This window comes from Colius striatus, chromosome 7 (genome assembly GCF_028858725.1).
Source record: "Colius striatus isolate bColStr4 chromosome 7, bColStr4.1.hap1, whole genome shotgun sequence".
NCBI lineage: Eukaryota > Metazoa > Chordata > Aves > Coliiformes > Coliidae > Colius > Colius striatus.
In genome coordinates this window covers 26,902,472-26,929,349 of record NC_084765.1, presented here as the reverse complement: position 1 = coordinate 26,929,349, position 26,878 = coordinate 26,902,472, and the positions used below count along the sequence as shown (strand labels likewise).

Here is a 26,878-nt window from a genome sequence, read left to right as displayed (position 1 = left end):
AATCTTCCATCACCCAGATCTACAGGTACTGAGAACATTTAAACTCCACATTTTACCACACTGGAAAGCCTATGGGGGGAGTGGGGGGGTGACTTCGCTCACACGTTAACAAGAGGAACTAGAAGCCCTGGAGAGGAGGGAGGCTGATGCGTGCAGCGACCCCAGCGGGGCACCTCGGCCCGCTCATACACGACCCCAACCCGGTCAGGGACAAGCCACCTCTGCACACCCAGGGCAGCAGGTGCCGCTGGAAGCACCAGCCCCTGGCCGGGTCAAGCGATGGGCCAGCGGAGCGCGCAGGGCCGCTCGGGCCAGCAAGCTACGCCCCACTTCCACCTGCCGCAGCGCCGCCTGCCACAAGATGGCGGCCGCCGCGGCCCCTCCCGCGGCTGCTAGAGCCCGCGTTGCCATTGGCTGGCTCAGAGCACGTGATGTCACACGCCGGGCGCTCTGCTACGCTGATTGGTCAATGCCGTGAGGCGGGCTCACGCGGCTGAGACGAGTGACGGGAGAATACGCTTCCCCGAGGGACGCGCCAAGATGGCGGCCAAAGGGCCGCTGCTGACCTGGTGAGTGCGTTTCCGACTCCCTCCTAACCCAGACAAGCGCGTCTGCAGGCCAGGCGGTGGGGAGCGGATCCTCGGCTGCGCGGCCTGCATGCGCCCGCAGGGAGTCGGCTGGGTTCCGGCGCCCGCCTGGCCCCGCCCCCGCGCCGAGGGAGGGCGGCGCCGTGCCGTGCCGTGCCGTGCCGTGCCGTGCCGTGCCGTGCCGTGCCGTGCCGTGCCGTGCCGTGCCGTGCCGTGCCGTGCCGTGCCGTGCCGTGCCGTGCCGTGCCGTGCCGAAAAGCGCTCCGCAAAAGTCATTCGGCTTTTTAAGCCTGGCGAGGTGAGTAGGGTTTGAATTAGTTTGTTCACGAGGAAGACACAAATAAATCTTTTCTCAAGTGTTTCAGAATAGTTTGACACTGTCCAGACCTCGTACGCTGAAGGGGCTATGTTAAAAAAACCCACAACAACAACCACCAAAAAACTCCAAACAACAGAAGGTGAGGTGTGTAGAAGACAAAATACCTAATTTCTGAAAAATTAAAACTGGAAGTTGTATTTTCCCTCAAATTCCAGCAGATTCGACCTAGTGTGTAGTTTTGAGCAATGAACAGCTGAAAGCCTATTATTCCCATGAGAATTTCCCCACATCTGAAATGTATATCCTCATAATGAAATTTGTCATTTTGGACTGTGAGGTTTACCATTTTGATGGTTTACCGTTGAAAGCCATTAAGGATTTAGTGTATGTATGTAACTTCCATGGAGAGGGAATGGAAACGCTGTAGATAGCCTTTTTTTAAAAAAATTATTAAATAATTCTGTTATTTGTTTCTCAAAGGCAGATTGAGGTATTTGAGTCTTTTATGTATTGTGATGTCCTTGTTTTGTTCTGTCTTTTATTATCAGGGCCATTTCACCAAAAAATGGCAGTGAAGTATTTTTCTCACGTGAAATTTATGAAAAATATTCATTGGCTCCGAGCCTCTCTGAACTATGGCATTTGTCAAATAGGTATGTTCTGTTATGGTCTAATTTTGTGGTGTTTGTCATCATCTTATTGATACTTTCTTTTACTGTTTTTAGGGAAAGATGGATGTTACCTGGCACACAAGGATTTGTTATTGACTCCTTTGTCCAGCAATTCTTCTGTACTTTACCTATTGTGCAAATTCAGAAGGGTCTAGATTGGGAGCTGCAGTCTTTCATGTCTTGGTGGTGTTTTAGGGCTTTAGGAAGGGGATTTCACTTGTGTTTTTGATGATGGTGCTTGTTTTTTGCTTTATCTTATGTACCAAAAAGGGATGAAGTTTACCCAAGTTTGACCCTTAACCATGGATCCTGTAACCCATGAACCAGACATAAATCTTTTCAGAAATTAATGTCTTGCTGTCCAAGACCTCTCACTTTGTAGGAGGCTGATGGTACGGTCCACTGAAATCCTCTTTATCTTTTGGAAGTAGCCAACAGTGTTTACATAAATCCAGTGATGTTCTGCGTGCAGTGGAGATGGCAATTAATTCCTCAAGTAACGAAGAAACTCGAGCATGTTAGCTGAAGGATGGCAAATGAAATTATGTGAGCACAAGTGCCACACTTAGTATGGTTTGTGCAGTCCCAGTGGGGTTTTTTTCAAATTTCCTGAAGTTGAATCAACATTTGTTTTGTGTAGTGGAAAAACATGCCTCGTGCTGCTGGATTTCAAAGGACTGTTGGGTTTTTTAAGAAGTTACTGAGCTGGTAGGGAGGTAGAAATGTCAATTGTCTCGTGGTGGCTGAACATTCACACCATAAAGAGTGTGGATGGGAGATCAGGTAGCTGCTGTGCTCTACACAGGAAGTTCAGCATGTGGAAGAATAATTTGTTCTAAAGGAGAATTACTGTATTTTTGTGAACTGACAGTGAGAACAGGCATTTGAGGGCAGTACTTGTCTACCTGACTCTTAATATCCCACCTGAGTGTTTATATCCCACATCCTTAGCTAGAGAAGAATTTTCTGGCTCATCTCTGTTGGAGCAAATTTCTTTGAACTGACAGAGATGAGCACAGCCCTCACAGCTTGCTACTGGGTACACTGGATATTACTGTAGGATTCTTCCTTTAGGTGATGTAGAAAAAGGGTTTTGGGAGGAGACATGACTGTGCTCAGTGTGAGATTGTGTTCAATTGTGTATGGTAGAAGGGGATTTATAGCCAGAAGAGAAGTTGCAACCAGAATAATTCAAAAGTTGATGGAATTGAGTTGTGTGGCCATAGTCAAGAGGAAGATAAATGGAACCTGTTGAGTGAAAAGTGAAAGTAAAAGCTAGAGGAAATTTACCAATTTTGTGTTGGGATTTCTGATAGATATTGTCTCACCAGAGAAGCCGTGAAGGCAGGTTGCTGATAAAATGAAGGGGAAAAATTTAAGCTGTCAGCTCAAATAAAATATAATGCTGTAAATATGGACAGAAAGGCTCTGTCAGATTATTTTGGTTTGCACCCTGATGAAGACTGTGACAGCACTGCATACTGAAGTGATCTTGATGTGCTGCCATTTCGTTCGGTGCTGAATATAGCCAATTTAAGCTGCTAGAATTTCTTCATGTTTCTACATTGGCATATCTGAGTCAGCATCTTGTGGCTGCTGCAGCCTAATTAAATTTGCCAGTTTGTGCCACGAGGATGGACACATTCTCATATTCAGAGAGACAGCTGTGAAGTATTATTAAGAACTATGGATGTGATACTGCTGGGTTTAAATAACACTTGAGATGTTTTCAACTGCTGAAATCGTATCTTTAAAATATGCTTTTTTCCCAAGATCAGCAGTTAATGTTCATTTTGTTAACCTTAAATATTTCCTCTCTTAAAAAGTTACTTTAAATAGAGCAGGGCTAAGACGGCCTTCATATACTGGAGTTCATAACCTTTAGGAACTAGCTCTATAATGTTACTTCTTTGTTGTCATTAGGGCAGCTACACCCCTTGCCTTAGCCCAGTATTATTTTTGGCAACTGATTTTAGCATTGCTTGGAGTAGGAAATTGAACTCTTGAATTGTGTATTCTGTTTTTAAGAATTTATTAATTGAAATCTGCAGTTTCTTTGGTTGCAATGAAGTAGTCCTAAATTATTTCTTTTACAGTGAAAGAAAGGCTTTTTCTAGTCAAGTCTTTCTCCATTACTGTCATAACTTCAACTCATTAGTTAGACCTGTCTGAGTGGAAACTGTTTCTTAACACCAGCGATTAATGAGTGATGAAATGTTGAGAATCTTTACATTTTCATTAATAATAAGTGGTTCAAGAACAAAGAATCAGTTTCATATTTGTCTTGGCACCTTATTATTGAGTATATAGACTAATATAGATACCTTTTCCTTAAAAAAAAAATCACCTTTAAACCAGTGACAAATCTACTGGTACTAAGCCTTAGTGTGATTGTCCAGGTGAAGTTTCCAAATAAGAAAATTCCTGTGACATAAACTAGGAATTGTAATAGTTCAGTATCTCACAGTACATTTTGCTGGATTTGAAGTTTGGGCTTAGCGTGACTGCCTTTATTAATTCTGACAAATATCAATATTTATGTGGAAAATAGAAGAACTTAAATTTATTACTTTTCTTTCAGAGAAGCAAAGAAAAATGTGGAGACATTGGCAGACTCTTCAGGAAACAGACAGATCTGTAGCCTAGAGACTGCAGATCCAGTTGAGGTGGAGGCCAGAAGCACAGCTGACAATCCTTTCCCAGAACCCAGAGTCCCCTATCCATTTACCTCTTGTTTGACTGAGAAGGAGCAGAAAACATACTTATACTTGATGACTAAATTCTCAAAAACACTAAACCATTTCCAAGTTAATGCAGCAAGTCAAAGAGAATGGTTCACATATCTGGTAAGCATGCATATATATACATATGAATATCACAGAGGGAGTCATACAATTATTGTGTCACAGAGTTAGGGAAGATACAGCATATTTTTGTGTGAATTCCATTTGTCGTAATTTCCTTTTAATGTAGTATTATGAATGGTAATAAATGAGATTCAGAACAACATTTTTAATATAGTTTGGAAGTGTATTTGGTTATTTCATTGAGAGCTGGTGAGGAGTTTGTGAATTTTTTTTGTTTGGTTTTTAGTAGTAGTCTGAACAACTGACAGTAAGTGTAAATCTTTGATAGGTGATTAAACACCTGCCTGCTCCCCAAAATCCCCACATTTTTTAATTAGAAGGAAGAGTTTACCTCACTGGGACTTTCAGCATTTCCTAATGATATGTAGCAGTCTCATATAGTGTTAGGAGATGGATATGTTTCAGTGTGATCTTTCACAGCACGCTGTAACGGGAATTTTATTCATTAGCATGTGAGAGGACTATGGGTTGATCTGTGCTTCACACTTTTTGCTTATTCTCAGCGATGTTGTGCAAGTAGTGAAAGGCTAGGTCTCATCTGGGTTGGAAGTACCATTTTAGTATAATCCTCTGTGGTGTAGCTAATCAGGAAATGTTTTTGAGCCATTACATTTGGTTTCCCATGCTTCCTTGTTAATGCTAATTCCTTTATTTTATGCTGCAAGAGTGGGAATGTCATTTCCAGGCAAATCAGTACCTACTGCATTGTTGTTACTTACAATAGAATGAAGTCAGTGCTCAGATATCTCTGTGACTGTGTCATGTAAACTAGCTCCAATGATGTCTTGTAACCTTTCTTTTTATAAATCACCAGCATATGATCAAAAGAAGCTTACAGTTCCTTGGGGGGGGAGGTGTTTTATTGTTCGAGGATTTTGTTTTTTGAGGACATAGACCTTCCGAAAAGAGAATCTGTGCCCTCCCTCATACCATTACTTGTACTACCTTTAGAAATTTTGCTAGTTACATACCTGGCCCGTAGGATTCTGTTCTGTTTTTATTTTTCTTTTCCTTCCCTCCAGCAAATGAAAGAAGTAGTAAATAGTGAAATTGCAGAATTTATTAAATTTGCCCAGAATGCTGCAAAAAGCTGTGCCCAAGATTATGATGTCATCTCTGAAGATGCACTACGTTATACTGAGGTAATTGCTGTGTTTAATTCCTTCTCAAACAATGATATTGGAATAGTAGGCTCTGCTCATGGGATCTGATGTTCCCTGGACTTCTGCTGATTCCATGTTGGGATGAGATGTGAGAAGTCACCGTTTCCCTTTATGCAGTGCAGCATAGCTTGGCCCACAGTTTATTGTAGCCAATGAGATCTGATGTAACTGAAGTATCTGAATACAGAACTGTGTAAAGATATAGTCACCAATTAATTAAGTGGCATCTGTATTTTGGAGGGAAGAAACTGGTTTTAAGTGTGCATTTATGTTAACAAGCTGCTACTAAGTATATGCTACTGGACAGAATGTTAAGCTTTCCTCCACAGTAGTGTGTAACAAAGTAACTTTAATCAGAGATTACTCAAATATTAGTCACAATATCTGCAAGTTCATGCTGTGTTAAATATCTACTTTGATTCTAAAATCAAATGTGAATGCAGCCTTTGATCAACAGCACATTTCAAGGAAAGAATTCAGAATACGGGTTCATTAGAGCTTCCCGTCAGAGAGTTGACTTGCTCTTGTGTCTTTCCTCGTAGTGTCTTGCCTTAGTAGAAGTGGCCTACTTAAATACTTTTCCAGTAAGTGCTATGTCACTTTCTTTTACAGAATAAAACAGAAACATAAGTGCTTACTGCAGAGCACTTAGTTAAATTTAGGAGGATTGCTTCGATTCTACAATAACACTTTTCATTAGATGCTTTTCATGTGTGACACAATTTTTTTTCTCCCATTAACACGTGTTTTGGGCATGATTTTTTCCTAAAAATTTGGATTGACTTTATAATTTTATATGTTGCATTTGTGTCTGTTTTTCAAAGTGATCTTGTTGTCTGGTAACAAAACGTGTCTCTGAACTTAAAGTCCTGTTTTATATTTAGTATGATATCCTGTGTTTAAAAATGAAAGGGAAGCCCATAGTTTTAAACAATACTTGTACTAATAACTCACTCTAGTTACTAAACAAAACCTGAATGTTTTAAATAGATAATTAAGATAGCAGAAAAAAAGTACTTTATGATCTTGAGTTTTATCACATATGGAATCTTTCTGTGTCTTTACCTCTGCGATTTTTACCTAGGCCTAATGTAAATTGGGTAGTAACACAAAAAAATACTAGTCCCTCTAAAAACCAAGCTAAATAAATGGAAAAGAAAGGAATTACCTGTACTAAACTTTCTGTTTTCGTGAGTGGTCTGAGGCTATTTGTTGGCCTTGCATATGAATGGTTGAGGAGAATTTAGGATATGGCTAATTCTGATACCATTGATTATAAGATTGTTATAGAATTTTACTGGTAACTTTAAGTTTTTTAATACTGTAAATGAAAAAGTTATGAAATCTGTTAGCAATAAATTAAATCTGTTAGCAATAATCTGCTAATATATCAATGTTCTCTACAGATAACGTAAGCAAATGCAACTTGCAATTGTAGAAAAAAAAATCACTTCTTATGAAAGCTACAAATTAATATTTTTTTCTTTTTATGTTAGGAATTATTACGTGCCTGTATTGGACATGTGCAAAAGTATCCTGAATTTTACACACTCCAGGAGATCATGAGTATCATGGGAGGAAAGTTTCATACACAGTTGACCTTTAGGCTGGAAAAAAGTCTTCTTGCAATGGTAATATCTTACGTATACATATTGGTTTAGTGTTATTTTCAAATAATAGAATTACATCTGGCTTATGTTATGCAAAGATTCAGGGTTTTTATAAGTACTATTCAGTACTTGAGTTAGCACTTATAGCTTATAATTCAAGTTAAGGAAAGTGAAATGGAATTATTTTGTTAGTAAGGCTGTTAACACCTTTCACTGTATGTTTGCAATAAAAAGATTACATTAATAGTATGGGTTTTTTACTATAACACTAACTTTATAATGCACCCGTGAAAAGTCCTAATATTTTTCATTATGAGTGAAATATTGGCTCAGCGTGATTTTAAGTTAAAGCTATTTTTTGATACCCCTTGGTTTCTTCAAGGGTACTGCAAGACGTGGTAAAACAGATTTCCTTACTATGCCAGTTCAACTGTCCACAGATTATAAAACTATTACATCTATTATAACTCCAGAAGAAAAGGCTTCTGTTATGCACAATGTGAGTAACCTTTAAATTATCACTTTTAAGTTGTGTTTTGTAGAGAAGAACAATTTGATCCTTTTTATTTGTCAGCATTAAGTTGATTTTTTGGGTTTGGTTTGGTTGTTTTGCCCCTAGTCTTACAATCTTATAGCATGGGAACATACACTTTGTCATTATTTGTTTAGTATTTCATTTTTAGCAGTCACACTGCCCTCTTCAAAAGCTGGGCTGTTACCATTTGGACCTAGTGCCTGTGGAAGGGACATCCTCTGTTCCTTCAGTGACACATTGGAGAGAACCTTAAGTTGGAAAAGAGTCTGTGAAATCTAGATAGAATTGTTTGTTACAGTGTTGTTTCTTTTAAACTTTGCTTTGCAATTTCTGAGCTGTTCTCTTTGTGTGTGTGTGTGTGTGTGTGTGTGTAAAAGGCTTCTGATTTAAGAAAGAAGTCCTCAGGGTAAGAAGAAATACTTCAGACTGTCTAGTGATCTGGAAAGTTGATTAGGTTGGCTTACCTTGAGATTTCTTTTGCTTAAACAGCATAAACTCAATTTCTGACTTGAACAATTTTTAGATTCCATTCTACATTACTGCTAAATATCCTGTGTTTCTGTGTTCTTCCACAGAGAAAATCAGTGAGTTTTCCATTCTGTAGAACTTAGGTTTTCTGACTGTTTATTCCAGATAATTTTTAATCCACTAATTTACGGAATTTGTTAACACATCAAAACCCAAACTTTCAACAGAGGTACTGTGATTGCAAAGACATTTTTGCTGAAGAAAGTAGCAGAGGTGACACAGGAGAACGATATATGCCTCAGGAGATATTACAGCTAAACAGAATATTTCTGATGATATCTCAGGTGTCAGAAAAAAGAACATAGCTAGATTTTTCTTATTTCTCTCTCATGATCCTCAATGCTCCTGGGTTTGTAGTATCTTCTTAGTCCTTGATGTTCTTCTCCTACCTCATGAGCATTGCCAGGCTCTTCATGGAAACGTTTAATTATTTCATCATTTCAATTCTGAATTTGTATCTTTCATGTTTTTATATTTGTTTTCAGATTATTTAGATGTAGTCTGTATTCAAACAACTGTGGTTTTAACCATGCTTTAACGTTAGATATCTTTATTGTGTCATGACTTAACTTGTAAGAAGATCAGTAATAGGTGTGTGAGTGAATATGTTTGTGTTTTTCTTTGGCAACACACTCCCGTATTTCACAATCATCCGAATTCCTGTTCAACCTAGTAATTTAAATTAATTAAGATATCTGAAAGATACAAGTTATGCATCTACTCTGCTACATGGGCAAAAAGTTATCTTTTTAAGATTCAGCCAAAAATCTTCAGGGGAATTTTTTGCTTTTTGATTTGATTCTGAAGCCTATCACTGTGGTGGTATTTGGGCTTTTTGGGGTGGGAAGTTTAATCCATGTTTATTTAGGTTTGAAGGTTTTATTATGAATTTTTTTTGTGTGTGTGTATTTTTTTAAAAAGACATTTAAAATACAACTTTTTTTCTGTTTAGGATATAAGTTCAGATTCAAATGCAGAAAAACTTGCTTTGAAATACTGTCCTCAAGTTGTTTTAAGTAATCAGTCATTATTTACTTTATTGAATAATCATGGACTAAACTACAAGGAGCAATGGGAAATTCCAGTTTGTGTTAAAATGATCCCTGTTGCAGGTATAGTATGTTTTCATTATGAAAATTATCTTTTTGTCCATGAAGACCTGCATATATTCTCGTAATCCTTTTCAAGCAGATTGAAGAACAGGAAATTGGAAAATCCAGTAAAACTTAACTGTGGGAAGGTAGAATGTAGTCTGGTTTAGTTCACACAGTAACAGAATAGTTTAACTTTGGTTTTATTTAAAAAAGAAAAAAGCTAAGGTTAATGAAAATCGTAATTGTAGTTGGGATCTCAGATTTTCCAGAGGAGCAGCAATCTACAATGCGACTATAAGAAAATAGTTTAAGTACTCATACGTTTTAAATTTAAGGAATCAAAGCCAAGTAATAAAATTTTACTTACTTAGTTTGCTCATCTTAAGGGGCAAAAACCTGAAGTTAACAGTTTTCAGCTGTCATCTGGTAAGGAGTCAGACCTTTGTGTTATAAGACAAATATTTAGTTTAATTGAAGTTGTTGCGAAAAATGAAGCTTAAAAAATCCATTGGTATAGTTTGTCCTTTGTTGTCAAGACGTAAAGCTTATAGCAAGGTCATTTCATAGTTTTCTACACCTTCTTCCACCTTGCTACTGAAAATAGTAACAACCTCTAGAGTTATCACCATTAACATTGAATTTGCACATACAGCTCTTTTCCACTTGGTGGACAAAAAAAAAATCAGTTAAATGTCCTTTTGCTGTTCAAAACTGTAAGCTCTGCTCTTTGGAAAGAGAAGAACTACGTGGAGCTGTTAAAATGATCTGATTTCAAAGAAACTGATTTCAATAAGCTAAAACCCAGAAATTCTAAAGTTTTATGAAAGAAACCAAAAGCAAACATTTCCTAGAATTGAAAGGACCTATGTACATTGTAGAATAATGAGTAAATAATGCATGGACACTTTTCCCAGTTGTGACAGAAGATCTTTGAATAAACTGATTAACTCATCTGATTAGTGTACTTCAGCTGTCAAGCACTCCAGCAATAATTTGAATATAGATTTTTTTTTTATATATATGCACTTTTTTCATGATAAGAATTTATAATGGTTGTGGTCTTGTAATGTTCTTGTAATGTTAATTTCTCACAAATTTAGTTAGCAGACTTATGGATAGCAGTAAACAAATTGTTAAATATCTGGTAATCTTAAAGATATTGCACTTTCCTTCATGAAATTGAATTGCTTTCTCTGTAAAGATATGCCTGATTTCTCTTATATAAGCTTTACAGTTTTTAAACTTCATTTTTAGATTCAAAATTAACCCCAAAAGACCATTCAGAATATGTCAGCAATATATAGTGTTTCTTGAAAGGTTTCTCCTCTTCTTCCTCTTCCATTTTGCCTGTGACCCATCTTTTGCATGAATTAGTTTCTTTTTCATCTAAAACAGTGACACCATGTTCACCATGTGCCTTGGCTTTCTGTATAATACCCAGCAGGGTATCACTGTTACTTTTGGGTGAATCTATGGATGATTCCTGTTTAAGTATGTTATGGTGTAAATAAGTGAGTGGGACAGCAGAGCCCAGACATAGTTACTGATTAGGAGAAATATTAACTTCAACCATCACTTTTGGACAATGATACCTTTATTTAAAAAACCCTTCTGTTTGGAAAACAGAATATATTTGATGATGTAATGCAGTATAACAAATGGTGAATCCTAAATTCTTATTCAACAAATGCTCTATTTAGAACTGCATTTAAAACATGATTGTTCATGTGGCATGTGTTACTGCTGCAGGATGTTAGTAATTCACTGCATCTGGACATACTTTTATTTTCTGTCGTTTAAGAATGAGAGGATAGTTTTTTCTTCTTGCATAAGTGTGGAATGGATTTGACCATAATTGGAAGAGAAAACATTTCTTGTTTAAATTGTACAACAATCGTTTTTCCTCCGATTTAATATGTATTCAATCTCTTTCCATTCTTGAAAAGGCAGCAAACCAGCTAAAGTGGTTTACGTTGATTCACCGCTACTGAGAAAGGAAATGACAATAAGAGAGAGGAACCAAATTTTCCATGAAATTCCAATGGACTTCCTAGCAACTAAAACATCTTATGTTTCAGTTTCTGATGTATTGATGGATAAACCAGCTGAAGACAGTCTGTTTCAGTGGGATGTATGTAGCTTCACTTCTTTAAAACAAACAAACAAAACCACAGATGTGTTTTATAGGTGTTAAGTTCCTCGTTTTGTAATAACGAAGGAAAATCCAGGTTTTCTGTTGGTAGCTCTTCTGCTGCTGATTTACCAATCCTGTGTTTTATAATGTCTATCTCATTCCTGTAAATGCCTCTATTACATAGGCACCTCAGCTCACTTCATGAAAATGTTTTTTGATCAGTCTATTTAAGTGGGAAAAGTTCTATGAACTTTATTTCTCTTTTGAAAGGGCTTTTAAGTCTTAGGGCTCAACATTTTCCATGTTAAACACAAGATTTTTTAAATTTTCTTTTTCAATTACTGCCCTTCTCTCCCAACAGTCGGGATAGTTGAACGTTTTTCTTGTTTTCAGTTTTACAGTGTCTCATTTGTGATGAACATAGGCTGTTTCTTGGGTTGTGAGTTTTTTGGGTTTTAATGTTATTATTTTTTTGCTCCCTATGTTAAGCTGTCTTCTGATACCTACCAGTACAGGAAGACTCCTCTTCCAGATGACACAGGGATGGATTTTGATGATGATGTTACAGAACTGGAAACTTTTGGAGCAACTGCCAAGCTTGCAGGAACTTCCAAAATGGAAAGTGCTTTTCCTACAGTTAGTAACTCTGCTAAAGTTTTATCACATAGCCTAAAAATGGGGAAAAAGAATACATCCACTGTAAACAATGGAGATGAAGAAGGTAAAACCACTATTTCTGAGCAAGGAGTTTCAGCATGTACTGGCATGCAGCTTCCATCATTAGATGGCATTCCATGCTTCAACTCTGAAGAAAATTCAACACACAAAATATTTAATTCAGAGGAGGTAGGACTGAACAAAGCACAGCAAGTCATGGCCAAAGCAGCATTGGACAATGAAACAAAATTACATACTCCATCTAATGCTGTTAGTTACAAGATAGAGTCTGATACTGCACAAAAAAATGAAACTTACACTTCTTTGTGCAGTAGTGACACAGATGAGGAGCGTTTGATAATTGATACAGAATATAAAAACACTCATTGTTGCAAAATACCTGTTCTAAACACCATTTCTCAGGGCTCAGTGGAGACTGCCAAATCACCTTCCCCCACCCACATTCCATTAGCAAGCATGACTGATTGCTCAGATATCATGGATCGGGGAAGAAGTGCCTCTGGAAAGCCTACAAGAAAGTTGTCCAAAGACCTTGATCCTGTTGGACAGATTTTGAAAATGCAAACTGAACTTCTTAACTCACCTTCCCAAAAATCTCATGAGCAGCCAGTAGTGAGCTATGATCATTCTAATGCTACACCAGCCAGTGTAACTCAATCTCCAAAATCCTTGGTGACCTCCAGCACAGAAACTCTGCCACCTCCTGCTTCCAATCCCAACGGCTCCTCTAGAAATACCTGGACTTGGCTTTTTCAGGGAGTGCCAGAGAGTAAGTAATTATTTTCATTGTGTAATGAGTATCATTTCAATTTTTTGGAAAAATTTAACATAAAATTTAACTCCTTGATCTGAAAAATGTCCTAATAGTACTTCTGTTATATTAATTTAGAGATGTGACTTTTTTTCTTAACATTACCTTATCTGTGTGAGAATCACTGTCTTGTACAAATAAAAGAGCATTTTGGGTGCTATTTGTCCACAGAGGTGAATATGAAATACTGTTTTACTTTAGAAAAACAAAAAGTTGTTTTTAAACAAGGAAAAGAAATAATTTGTTAGTGAAATTATTTGCTTTTCTTCAAAAACTCAAATATTTGAGTAGTCTGATCCGCAGACATAGTTTGTCAATTAGAAATGGTATTAGTTTACATTTTCTGTAGAAGAAAAATCTAATCAAATGATGCAATTAAAACCTGAAATTTGGATGTTTAAGTTCTGAGATTCCAAGTTCAGTTGTTTCTTAGCTCCTAGTAATCTGTTCCAGAAGATCAATGAGCACTCGCCACAAGCCCTCTGCAAGTTTTCAGGCATTTAGCTGGAAATTGAACCTATGTTACACCCAAACCTCAATCAAGAACTAGAAGATCCTAGGGACCATTGACATTGAGACTTTTCTCAAATGCCTGAGTTGCTTTTGAGCTCTGTACAAATAAACTTAAAAGCATGTTATTGTGTTAAGCAAATTGATAGGAAGCCAAGCAGGTTCCATAAGGACAGATACTTTTTCTCAAATATTTAATTCCACTGAATCAATACTTTTTGGTGGGGAAAACAGGTTTCACCTGTATTTTCTGACTAGCTGTGCATTTAATCACATAGGAATTAATCTTAATTATTTAATCTGTAACAGAAACAGTTACTATAACAAATTTTTGTTTAGTTGAAATTTATTATCACTTCCTATGTATTTATCAATTTAGCAGTCACTAAAAGACCATGTCTCCTCCCTCAGTTTGAAGGTTTGATAAGTGTAGTACTCTATCTTAATTTCTCCTTCTCTTAAAAAGCCAGAGTATGGAATTCAGGTGTTTGATAATAGAGGGTTTTTTCTTCTTTTTTTTAAGAGGTAATTAAACCAATATTGCTAAGTTGCTGAAGTGTGACTGCAAAAGAATAGAAGGCATAATTCTACAAATTGAAAGTTCTGTAGCAAGCTGAAAAACCTCTCTGCCTGTCTTTTTTTTGTAGAAATCAGGACTAAGTTAAATATTTTACTAACAGAAAATTATTTCCAGTCACTTGGATGATACTATCTCACACTATATTCCTATTCAAAGATGCATGGAAAGTCTAAATTAATTGTTAAATATTTTTATCCATAGCACTACAGAAATACCTACTTCTTGTTGAAGTTTTGACACATATTTCCACATATCTGCAGGACAAAAACCAGAACTGGATAAATTTTCAATAAATAAACAAGTTGGAGTTTAATCTTGGTTTGTTTAAAAATGTTTTGTTAAACTGTCTCTAAGGGATGCGCAGATGTTTGTACATTCTCAAAGCTGCATTTGTATTTCTAGTAAGTGTTTCTTTTTAATCTGCTGGAATTTAAATCAAAACTGAAGGGGTTTTTTTAATATATAAGTGACTTATTGCATCTAGTGAGATGGGATTCACACCCAAACCTTATGAAACTAAGAGAAAAAAAGTAAAAGCCAAACCTACTGCGAAAGAAAAAAGCTTATTAGCTTCATGGTAAAGAATATGCAAGCTTGTCTTTTTTCTACTTGCTTTATTTTCTATAGGAAAGCTGGCAAATGAGCTTCAGATGCTTGAAGAAGACCCTTTGGATTATAAAGCACCTCAGGACGGCAACCTTGTGTATAAGCTCTTCAGTTTGAATGATCTGTTGTTACTTGTGCGTTGCAGTGTGCAAAAAGTGAAATCACTGCCACGATACCGTAAAAAGAAAAAAGGCCAAAAGGTACTGATTTTGGTGTTAGCTTTTTTGTTTTGATTTGGGTTTTTTGACAGTCATGTTTAACAGACATCTCTGGGGTTCACTATCCTTCATAGCATTTGTGTTTTTGCTTAGACAATTGATACATTTAGTTATAACTCTTCAGTGTCTCCTTTAAGTAAATACTTACTATAGGAAGAGAGGGAGAAATAACTTTAAGCCTCCCTGATTAGAAAATAAGCAAGTGTGATTCTGCATTTTTCACTACAACTGCATTACAGTAATATGCATGGGTAATTATACTCAAGTAAACTAATGTCATTTTGAACCTTTCTCAAAAGTTAATGCAGTAATTAGGTTTTGGTCCAAGGCTTTGAGAATGTTCATGATTATAAATGCTTTCGAGCAGGATTCAGCCTTGCATATTATGCCTAGATGAGCACAGAAATAGGAGGTAGAATGAACACCAAAGGACACATTCATTCCTATTCATTCTGCTTGAAAACACTATGGTATACAACTTGGCAAATTGTTTGTCTTAAGGAACAAAATGCTTTAAATGCAAACGTAATCCAAATATTCCTTCTAACATCAAGAGAAGGAAGTCCTCAGTATTTTATTATTTTGTCAATACTCCTTTAAATCATTCAACGCATTTGGTGTGGTATCTCCCTTCCTAGAATACTAGAATTAAGGTAGGCAGGCTTGTTGTGACATGTTCATGCTTTACTGAAAAGGAAATAGATCTTTATAATTCTGACTACTTGCTAAAATTCTGTGCTCACAATCTTCCTTTGAAGAAATATAATCTATTGATTTACTGTTTATAAACACCTGTGAAGAGTCACTTAGTTTATTAATCAGAAACTGAGCACTTCATTTTTTTTTAAGTCCTGCTGATATTTAAACTGTGATTTGTCAGTGTGTAAAGGCTTATATTTTCTCTGTTACTGTGAACAAGCAATGGTTAGCTTCTGTTCTCAGATGAGACTTCAACCATTAGTTTCTAGTTTCAAGTGAGATTCTGGTAAGGGGAATAAACATCAGGATTCCACTAATAATAAGCAAGTCAGAAATGTAATAATGTATTTTTCCTGAAATTCCTGCAGAGGGCAGAAGTGCACAGAAATGTGAACTGGAAAATAATTTAGTCGCATGGAAAAAGTACTCTGTGGCAAAATTTTAGTTTGTAAAACAATTGCCTAGGGGCTTGGGATTTTTCTCCATTTCACCTTCCTTTGTATCCAGTCACTATCATCTGAACTTTATTTATGCTGTGGGCCTAGCAGAATGTGAGTCAGCACAGCTCTGTGAAATAAATGTCTTTGTTGCTTCAGCTGTAGTGGAAGACTATGCTAATTATCAACTCTACAATGTAGTTCAATTGTGGACACTAATGTAGTTCAATTGTGGACACTTTTTGGACACTGGGTGCTGATTTTTCTTCTATCTTCACTTTTATAGCTTACTCCAATATTCCTGTTGCCAAAATTAGAATACCAAGCGTATTATGGTGTCGAAGCTCTTACAGAAAGTGAAGTGTGTCAGTTGTGGACAGAGAGTATGTTGCATTCTGAATGCTTGTTTTATATTGGTAAGTTCATATATTGATTTTTGTTTAAGAAACATATATGTCTGAATATTCATAGAATATCAGAAGAGAAAAATATTTGTTAAAAGCATATTCCAGATGTCATGCATTTTAACTTTCTAATTTTGGTTTTTACTTTTATTTTAAACAAGCACTTTCTCTAACATTTCTGTTGAGTGGTGGATGAGGATATTTCTTGTTTGGTTTTAGATTAACAGCATCCAGTCATCTTTGTTTTCAAGAACTGCATTTATTTGCTTTTCAAAGACAAATGTATCTGTAACTATGAATTTTAATTCTTTGAAGTTAGTAATCTTCATGTCTTGAAGTATCTTTTTGGTTTAGGGGGAGTTTTTTGTGGGAGTTTTGGGTTTTTTCTGATGAGTCATATGCAACATGAATTGTTGCAGGAATGGTAAAAATATTTCTCGATGAAATATGAGCTATAATTATATCTTATAATTTTGTGAAATCACTTTAAATAAATGTATGATATACCGAAATAGGTGAACAGAAGATTAGGTATGTAGCTCAGAGGAGACTGATTCCTTGGCCTTTTGAATAGGAAAAGGTCAAATGCTACTTACGTTTCTTTGAAAACAGGCAATAATGTTCATATTTCTACACTGATAACACGTAGACAGATAAGATACTAGAGAATGCAGAAAAACAAGTAAGACAGGGCTAAGTGCTGAGGCATATGATTCAGTTTAGTATTAGGCCTAGCAATGTGAGGTTACTGGTTGGACTTGATGATCTTAAAGGTCTTTTCCAACCATAATGATTGTAAGTCAAGTGCTTTTCTTCAGAAATAAGAGAAGTTGCATACTTTGAAAACAATCTACATGTGTCTCATACCTAATGTACTGGAAGTAATTTTCTGATTTGCAGAAATGAAATTCCTCACAGGAAGAAGAAAAATTCGTAGCATAAGTTTATGAAAAACTTTTTTCCATAGCTATGATATTCCTCGAGAGTTCTGATTGCTGGATGATCTTACTGAAACACATTTTCCATATGTAACTCATCCATGAAATTTAACTTCCTAATATGTGATATGACTCCAAACATCCCTGACAAAGGGATGGTCTTGATACTCTTCATCCTGTGTCATACAGATGATGGAAACAGGGCATAATGTAATAGAATCAGAAGTAACATATATTCAGTGAGAATGGAGTAGAAAACTACAAATCTTGTGTAGAGGAGATGATAGCTGTAATTCAGAGCACAAAAATTAAAAGGTCAACAAAGCAGTAAGAAAAAGCATGGAAATATTACCAGAAAGATACCTTGGTTTTAAAAGCTGTTTATCCAAAATTGCACACACCATATTCCTTAGGAATGCAACATTATAAGGAAAGCTTCATTAACAAATGTCCTGTAGGAAATGTTGTATTCCTGTTTGTACACTGACATTGTAAATGTAAGGAAGTTTTTTATCTATTAGGATACATCTGAATTTTTAGAGAAATGAAAATAATGCATATAAAGAGTGTGTCCATATTATTTTAATAACTCTTTTAATATGTGGTGAATTCTCTGGTGCCATTTATCTTGTAACTAATAAGGTTTTAACAGGGAAAATCTGAAACAAAGTGGTTAGTCAAAACACATTTTAGAATATATTTGACATTTGCTACCAAGTGAGGGCAGCCCTGTATATACAGTGAATGACTATGCTGCAGTGGGGAGTACCTTGCTTTCCTGTTGCTGAAAAAAATATGGTTTTTACGGTTTTTATGGCAGCAGTTGTGACCTGTGGTTGTCTAACCTTTCCAGTTGGGCACTGAACTGCACTTTTACTGTTGGTGGCTCACATCAGAATACTGTTTCAGAAATGCTTTTTCCTGAATTTTTAGACAGAACCTTTGTATTGTGTTCTAGAATTATATGGTTTATGTGAATTCTAATGTATCTGAGGTGATAGTTTTTCCAATTGCATCTTTGTCTGCTGTCAATATTTAATGAAAATCACGTTTCTAATTTAAAAAGTAATATTTACTGAGGATTTTTTCCTTCTGTAAAAAAATCCTCACAGAGAGATAATTATGCAAACAGTTCTCCATTTCTAATTATATCTTAACATACAGTACTGAAGCATTTCTGGTTTTTTTTTTAAACAAGCAGAACAGTATACTGAACTGCATTGAAATTTAACCCTCTGTGGAAAATTTTGTCAACATTTTTATTAACATTTCCAGAATGACATGCAGTGTGAGGAAATAGTAAAAGTGTAGAGAGAGGGCTAATCTGCTTACAAAGTACACAGATTGAAACAATGCACATCTATCTAATCTCCCAGTGTAACGTAAGGGTGTGTGTAGGTGTTTGCCGACAGCTCTTCCAGCCAACACCGCTTTTTACAGAGGCTCTCAGGAGCATAGGGGAAGTCAGACTGCATGCTGCAGGGGTTGCTCTGGTACAAATAGCTATCCTCTTCTGATGTAGAAGTTCCTCAGTGTTTCCTCCAGAGATACCCGCTAGCCAGGGAACAGGCACAGGCTTCAGCAATCTGGCCTCTGACATGCTCTCTCTGCTCATGTGCTTGGAGGAAAAAGTCGTTGGTATTGAGAAACACTGGTTACTCCAGTGGTGTTTGTTTGTCAGTAAGCCCTGAGGTCTACAGGGGTTCTCATTTTGTGTGCTACGAGGAAGCGCAGGGTTACTGGGGATTGTCACTGTCCTGCACAGTAAATTAGTACTCCCAGCATGTGGGACAGGCCTCTCCCACCGCTATTGAAACAAAAAAAGTCTGCTACAAATACTGAGTTGGGCTTGCAGCATGTCACCTACTTTTGGTTCTGGCAGAATATGTGATTTATTCAGGCAGGCAAATTAGGAACTGCAGATTTTTGGTACAGCCATGTAGTTTCTAGTAGAAGTAGATAAAAACATGTATGTGGATCGAAATTATCCATCTGCCACAGCTTTTAGCAGGGAACCGTTACCATGTTCTACTTGGCAATATTGTCTGCTCTCGTTGAGAAATACTGCAAAGTAGCTATTTGAGTATGTATTTCTGGAGAGCTGTGAAAAATGGTGTTGTAAGTCTCCTGATTTAGTTAGACAGCTGTTCACAACATAAAGGTTTGTCTTGGAACTCCAAGGCCAATTCTCTAATAGTGGTAACATCCCTGTATTATGGCCAGCTTAAAATGGAGTGGATATCTCATTCTTTTTCATTAATCTGATACCTGAAAGACTCCTGCTATCATGTGTTGATGTAAGCAGAAAGACAGATTTGAATTAGCAGGTTGTGCTATAATTTTAAATGTCCTATAATAAAGGAACTTTAAAATCAACTGTAGTAGAGCCATAGACTTACTGTATTTTTAAATTTACCCCACAGTTATTAGTGTGAAAGTGTGGAACAACTATTTGAAAACCACGATCTTACCTTTAGTAATGTAATACCTACAACTTGCATTCCTATTCAGACAGTTATGAAATTATCTAGGTCTTAAGAGAAGCCTCTAAAATTGAAGTCTGGAGCATGTAACAGACCTCAGGATCAAATTGCTTAGGAGTTCTTGAATCTTGAAAAAAATAAAGTCACTGTCTCAACAATCTTTTGTATTGTCAAGTAAGTATGAATGGAAAGCTCTTTGGACCTTGATCTGTGCCCCATGATTGTCTGGTGTCATACACTGTGTGGTAGAGGGAGGAAGCTCATAGATCAGCACAGTGACTTAGCAGTGCTGCCAGCTCAGGAATGAGAGGGAAAACAGAAGTAAATGGAACTATGGACTTCTTGCAGAAAGTGCAAGATGTTATATGAAGTTGACTTTTTTATTTTTTACATTCTCACTGGAGGTAGTGATTGTTTGCACAAAAGTAGATGTGTTATCAAAGAAATTTGAGTGCTGTCTTCCTCTTGCTAGTAGAGTACTTTGCTTGGTTGTTGATTTAAGTCCTCTTGCTACACAGATAGGAAATTGTGCATTTACAAAGTGATAATCTGTGTGACACGTTTCCCAAAGAACATACTTGTACTCTATCTAAGCAGCAAATAAAATTGTGATAAACTTTGCTGATTAATGGCAACATTCTACCCTGACCGTTATTCACTTGTTTGCATTAAGTGCCCAAGCCACACTTACTGCAAAAAGAATACTTTACCTTCACTTGACTAGGATAATATTGTCTTTTATATAAAGGTTATTTGGAAAATGGGTTGGAAAGAAGTACTTACTGTATGGCAGCCTACTGAATGGCAAATGTTTTCAGTCAATCACTTCTCAAATATAAGATACAGTAATATAAATATTCAGAGATATATTTTTTTTCCCCATCTTTTCTATCAATGAGTTTAGAAATGGAGAAGTTTCTGATTTGGGCTGCTTTGTCTTACACAAAATACTGATAGCAAGAAAAGTAACAAATGTACAGTGTTCAGAAGAAATGAGTTGTGCTGGTGTATTTTTTTAATTTGATTTGATTTATTAAAATGAGAGTTCTTGTTGATCTTACACATTATGTAACAAATCACTAGTAATGTCTAGCGTGGTGCTTTGATTTAGCAGTTTTAACTGTACAATTGAAGTGTTTACACTTCCTATGAGAGCAGATTTGTAGTAAGGCAGTAAATTGCAATGAGTAGTCTGTATCTTACTATGCTACCTTTTCTTCATCCTCCTTGTGGGAGCTGGAATAGAACAGATTTCTGGGAAAACCTCAGCATGACAGAACCTGAAGTTAAGGCACAGTCACCACAAACTACGTTGATCATCTTGCATATCAATTGAAAACATGGACTCTTGTCAGCCTTTATTTTAAAAAATGTGATGAAGATAGCTTTAGAATTGTTTCCTCTAGCTATGTTAAAGACAAATAGCCTTTAACAATTTTCCATGAACAAGGCCTGAATTGTAAATTGTAATTTTTCAGGTGAGGGGAAAAAAAAAATCCAATAGATGAGTGCCCAGAAAAATCAAATAGTACAACTGTTCGTGTAACGTATCAGAATAGGAAAGCAAGTATACTAAATACAAAAGTAAATTTATTCTAAAAGATAAACTCTCACAACCTGATCAGTGAGGAAGCATAATGATAAAGATCAAAAGAACTTGAGAAAATAGAAACTAACTGATGAGATAAAGGCCATGGCAAAATGAGGTTATATATCCCAGACATCACTCGGGATATAAGATTTGCTGGAATCATGCGCATCTCCCTGATTTGGAAAGACAGCTCAAGTACACATGTCTGTACCTAAAGCAGCTGTACATTTTACTTTGCTATTAGGCAACACTGATAAATACTATTCACTGTTCTGTATTGTAAAAGAGTGAAATTTATTGTTCCCTTTAAAGTGCATTCTGTTTGCAAATTACGCTTTTGCATTTGTTCTCTTTTTAGTGTATTCATTGAATTAATATTTTTCAGGACACATTGATGCTTTTACATCAAAGCTTATTATGCTAGAAAAGATTTCTCCAGAAAATTTAAGAGAAAAACTTGGATTGATTAAGTGAGTATTTTCAGTAGGATATTTTAGCAATGAATTTGAAACTCTAACAAGACTTCCAACTTACTGTATTTGTTGGGGTTTTTTTCTTCTTTGTAGACCTGCAAATTCATTAAATATACTTCATCATATTTTGAAGAAAGTGTCTGAGTAAGTGGTCCATTCTTGTTCATTGTATTTATTTGCAACATTACCTAGCTCATTTTGTTTCCCCTGTGGAACACTTGTCTACTCTTTGATTTTTGTTTCTTCAGATACATGAAATACAGATTCTTTTTGGTCTAGCATAATACAGTACTGTGTAAAAATGTGCTTAGAATTACAGATTTTGTATAAATGATGCAAAAGAATAAGAACTTGATTTTTGTGTTCCACCTATTCTAGAGAGGAGACTAGACACTTCTGAGCTGATTAAACAGTTCACAGGAGTAAATTCTAATGTTATGTTTATAGGCTGACATTTAAAATTTGGACTTCTGGTTTTTGTTAATCTTCTTGTTTAATCTGTATATTTAATTTAATGTAGAAATAATACTGTTTGTGTTCCTTTCTGCTTGGCTTGACTTACAATAGCGTATGTCTTTCTCTGTACAGTATTGCAGCCTTTCTCTTGCTCCTTTCTTCCCTTTGTTTATTTAGTTACTTCAAGGCTTTTGGCCTGCAAGTGTCTTTTAATTATTCTGTGAAGCTGGTTTCTCGCACTGTGTGCAAAGCCTCTTCATTCAATTTACAGAAGTGTTTTCCTACACTTCATAATTTCTGTAGTTTCATGATTTGTGGCTAAGATTTTTGGCATTGGCAATTAGTTCTTTGTGTCTATATATGAGTTATGCTTTGTAAGATGATGATTAAAGAATTATATTTTGCTAAATATGGATGATTTCAGTATATGTTTATGTGTTTGTTGAGCATCATGAAAATCTGTACATTGATGATTATTTTTTACATTATGAATACATTATAAACACAAGAATTAGTAAGTATTAGCCAATACAGTTTAATTCATGCTTTTTTGTTCATAGTGTTTTCATAAAACAGGGACTGATAACTAAATATCTAAAATGTTTTGCATTTGCATGAAGAACTTAGTAGCTGTGTTGATCAAATTAAATAAAACAAAAGCATTTACAAAATTTAAATAATATTTTTCATTTTGAACTTTATCTTCTCAGTTTGCAGGAGGGCTCTTACTTATTGAGTCATGCTGCAGGAGATTCATCAGTTGCAATCTACAAGAGTTCTCTTGACAAAACAATGAGAGCATCATATAACTTACATAAAGCTCATTGTGATCTGCCTACTGTACCTTCCACTCTTTCAGTCCCCTGGGTGCCACTAGATCCCAGCCTCCCTTTGCCCTATCACCTGAGTCATGGAAGAGTTCCATGCACCTTTCCACCTGCACCCCAGGAAGCCACATGGAAACAGAAGGTCAGTATCACACTTGCTGGAAAAGCGAATTAGCAGTTTTGAAATACCTAGTTCAGTGCCATATCTGTCATCTTTAGGGGTCAAGTAGACCCTTTAGAATTCTAGATCCACTACCAAGGATAGGAATGCGCTTCTCCTGAAAAAGATTTCAGGTGAGATTCATCTCACCTAGCTCTAACCATTACAGTATGGAAAAATAATGTTTAAGCTCATTGTGCTGTTAATAGAGGGAATATTTTGTAAGACACAGCTCCACACCACAGTGGGCCTCTTAAATAGATTGTAGGACTGATGCTGTAGAGTTGTCATTTTCTTTCTAATGACCGTAGGAGTAAAGATGATTAGCACCACAGTAGACAGGTAAAATCCAGTAAGGTGAATTCTACTGTCAGAATCTATTTCATTGAGCTTTTACTGCAGTTTTCACTGATACAATAAGTGGCTGTTTTTTTTCCCCCACCTTGCAAAATTCTTTCAAAAATGAAGTTTTGCACCTTTAATGTGAGCTATTAATACTTCTTGACAGCAAAAGGAATGTAGGATTTGGCTTCATGAAAAGCTCTATAATTTATAGTCTTGAAGTACAGCTGAAACATACAATATTTGCATTTACAGGAATTTTCTAATTTTGCCTGTGTGATGGTGCTTTTTGTTGATGTTCTTTAAACCAAGAAGGACCTTTTAACCTGGTTTTCTGTGTTTTCAGTCCCACCTTCATATCCATTTGTCCTTTGTCTTTCCCTTGAATCTCAAAATCTTGAATTTATCAGATTATTTCAGCAGAAACTGACATGTCTTGGAGGCCTAAGATGTTAAATTCTAAGCAGCTTAGTGAAAGTAAGTAGCCAGGTAGAGGAGAAGGCAATGAGCACTTACCTGTAGTATTTGATACTCAAAATCTCATATAGACAAGAGAAGTTGTAAGCAAGTCACAAACGGAGAAATTGCTAGCTTTTACACTAAGTGTGGGATAATTGTATGGCAAGACAGAAAACCAAGCAACATTATTCTCTACTGGAAGTTTGAGTACTTCCTTCAGTCCCTTGAGGGAACTTAGCAACTGAAGTGACTTCCTTGACATTACAGAAACTTCAATTCTCCTTGGTATGCTGTTTCCTGTAGAGCAAAACATTTGTTTGTAAAATAAAAATAATATTTCATACACTTTGTCCAGAGGCAGGGGAACATATTGATTTACCAAAACATAGCTATGTCTCAGACATAAATATAAAAATGTGTATAGATGACTTACTCCCTTTTAGTGAAAATAAAAACCTTACACCACATTTGTATTAACTGCATTCCATCAGTGCAGTTAAATCTAAAGAAACAAATTATTTTAGGTGTTTGAATGTGATCTTCCTGCCAGGCATCATTAGGCTAAGTAAAAATTAATATGGACTAAGAGTCACTAACATCTGGACTTTGTTGCGTTGTTTTTAGAATAGAATTTGGGTTGAGAAGAAGAATTAATTGTCTGTGTCTAAAGACACTTTTGATGGAAATCTCGTGAAAATTTGTTAGGAATCCTACCTGCTTTGTAATTTATGCTGGTGAATACCTGATGTATATCATGCTTTGGAAAATTTAGAAAAATCCTACTCTCAGCTCTAATATTTTGAGCACATAATATGACACTTAAGCATTGTTTTTCCTTATCATGGATTTACTCATTTGTGTAAAAGCCCCGTGCTAACTCTACCTGGGTTAGTGGACTGTGGGATGCTTTTTAGACCCAGTTATATATTTTAGCCGTGTCCTGACTTCATATGAGGGAAAAATAGAGTTAGACATCAGTTCCTACTTACCTCATGCACTTTTTTTTATGCCAGAAGGAAATCCAGGCACATAGGCAAGAAAGAGACAGGACTGATCAGATGCCACTGGTGTCAGGAAGACCAGCTGTGCCTGCTGCCCAGTCCAGATGTGGCCTCTAAGTCTGACTGGAATATCAAAATTAGAAGGCAGTTTTCTGAAGGTAGCTGTATATTTTTGTGCTCAATACAGATTTAAGAATATTAATTGTAGTTTGTTTGTTTGTTTTATCCTCTCCCCATGTGTGTCTAGATGACTGGGGTAAAAGGACAATCTGACACGCCCTATGGGGGGAAGCTGGTAGCTATGGAAACAAAAGGCAATCCAGTTAAGACTGTCAGAAATGAAGGTGTGGCTAAAAAGAAGCTGAAGAATTACTGCAAACAAAGAATGGTGAAGAAAAAGTGGAAAATTAAGTACAACAAAATGCAACTGAAGTAGGAATAGCTGAACCATGCTGTGATAAACATGGCCTGGAGAAGGACAGGACAAAACAAAAAATTGGTGACTTTCCTGCATCTTCTAAAGAGCCAAAACAAGCTGACAGGGAACCGTTCTGTTTAACTCTTTGTTACCTCAGTGGACACATTTCAAGTGAAAATCTCAAATACAATCAGAGGGAAAAGGTGCAATTATCTGCAGCTGAGATTAGGGGACAAAACTGTCTTCTCGTGATTTTTGTGGAAAAGCTACAGCTTGAAGAATGAAGTGACTGTTGACAGCGACATCGAGCATCATGGGAGGACTAGAACAAGAACTTTTCGGCTTTCCTAATTGTTCCAGAGCCACTACAGATGGTTATTCTGACTTATATTAAAATTATATTTTACTTTATATAGTGTGCATAAAGGGAACAACTTGGATTTGATTACTTAATCATTTTAACACACAATGTCTACCAATTCTTGAATTACTTATGGAAATACATTTTCTTTTAAGGATATTGTAGCAAATGAGGTTTGGGGAACAAAAGCAGTGTTTATTTAAATAGTACATGCCATAAATTTGCACTAGGAAGCCTAAGAATATAGTTAAACAGGAAAAATGTATTTTGTTTATACTTCTCCAGAACAATTGTTTGGATTTTGGTGTGTCGCCAAAAATTAATATTGATATAATTTATTGTATCACTGAATGGCTACTGTTATTTGTTGTATTACTGAATGGTTGCAGCCTAAATCTCTTATCAGATTGCACACTGATATTTAGGTTTCCCTGGAGGAACAAGTGATAGGATCAAGGCCTTGGTCATTGTTCAAAAGTCCAAGCAGACTATGCTGTACATCAGAGGTTTTCTCAAAATTTAGAGCCAAACTGACAGAGTGAAGTCAGGAAAAGAGAATACTTGCTGTCTATGAAAAGGCCAAGCAATGTGATGAAGTGGTTTCCTAGTGAATAAGAGTTGTGTGGAAAAATTAAAAGTGTTTGGAGTGTTAGTATATAAATACATTATATTCTGTGATGTGTTTGTAACTAATATGGTAGCTTGTGAGGGAAGATTTCTCTTCCTTACGGCTATTTTATGATATGTATTTTCAGTGTTTCGTCAAACAGAATTTCAACAGAAACAGTCCTTGAAATTGAGGCTTGAAAATTATATTCTCTATCATCACTTTTGTTTTGTGCTTTCTGGATTTCTGCCTGTATTTTCTTTATTAAGAGTATTGTTTTTAAAGAAGTCACTCACTCTTTTATAACTACA

At 36.2% G+C, this 26,878-nt stretch overlaps 1 protein-coding gene across 7 annotated transcripts; it reads left to right on the top strand.

The window, feature by feature from the left end:
• Positions 1-494: 494 nt before the first annotated feature.
• On the top strand, positions 495-26,878 carry ICE2 (interactor of little elongation complex ELL subunit 2). 7 transcript variants are annotated; one of them, XM_062000185.1, is made up of 17 exons: positions 506-569; positions 945-1,045; positions 1,455-1,559; positions 1,960-2,123; positions 4,159-4,423; positions 5,467-5,586; positions 7,104-7,238; positions 7,600-7,716; positions 9,233-9,392; positions 11,321-11,505; positions 11,998-12,955; positions 14,715-14,893; positions 16,334-16,463; positions 21,849-21,933; positions 22,030-22,080; positions 23,103-23,361; positions 25,429-26,878. In XM_062000185.1, the coding sequence occupies exons 4-17, from the start codon at positions 2,107-2,109 to the stop codon at positions 25,615-25,617; spliced, it is 2,850 nt and encodes a 949-aa protein (XP_061856169.1). In that variant the 5' UTR covers positions 506-569; positions 945-1,045; positions 1,455-1,559; positions 1,960-2,106; the 3' UTR covers positions 25,618-26,878. The 7 variants fall into 7 exon arrangements, with proteins under 7 accessions (XP_061856167.1, XP_061856168.1, XP_061856172.1 ...); XM_062000186.1 differs by having other exon boundaries at positions 553-569; positions 953-1,045; XM_062000183.1 differs by lacking the exons at positions 945-1,045; positions 1,960-2,123 and having other exon boundaries at positions 495-569.

Coding starts and splice junctions, on each gene's coding strand:
- ICE2 (XM_062000183.1), top strand. CDS start 541: ATGGCGGCCAAAGGGCCGCTGCTGACCTG. Junction 7,717..9,232: donor AGGCTTCTGTTATGCACAAT/GTGAGTAACCTT, acceptor TTTTCTGTTTAG/GATATAAGTTCAGATTCAAA. Junction 11,506..11,997: donor ACAGTCTGTTTCAGTGGGAT/GTATGTAGCTTC, acceptor CCCTATGTTAAG/CTGTCTTCTGATACCTACCA.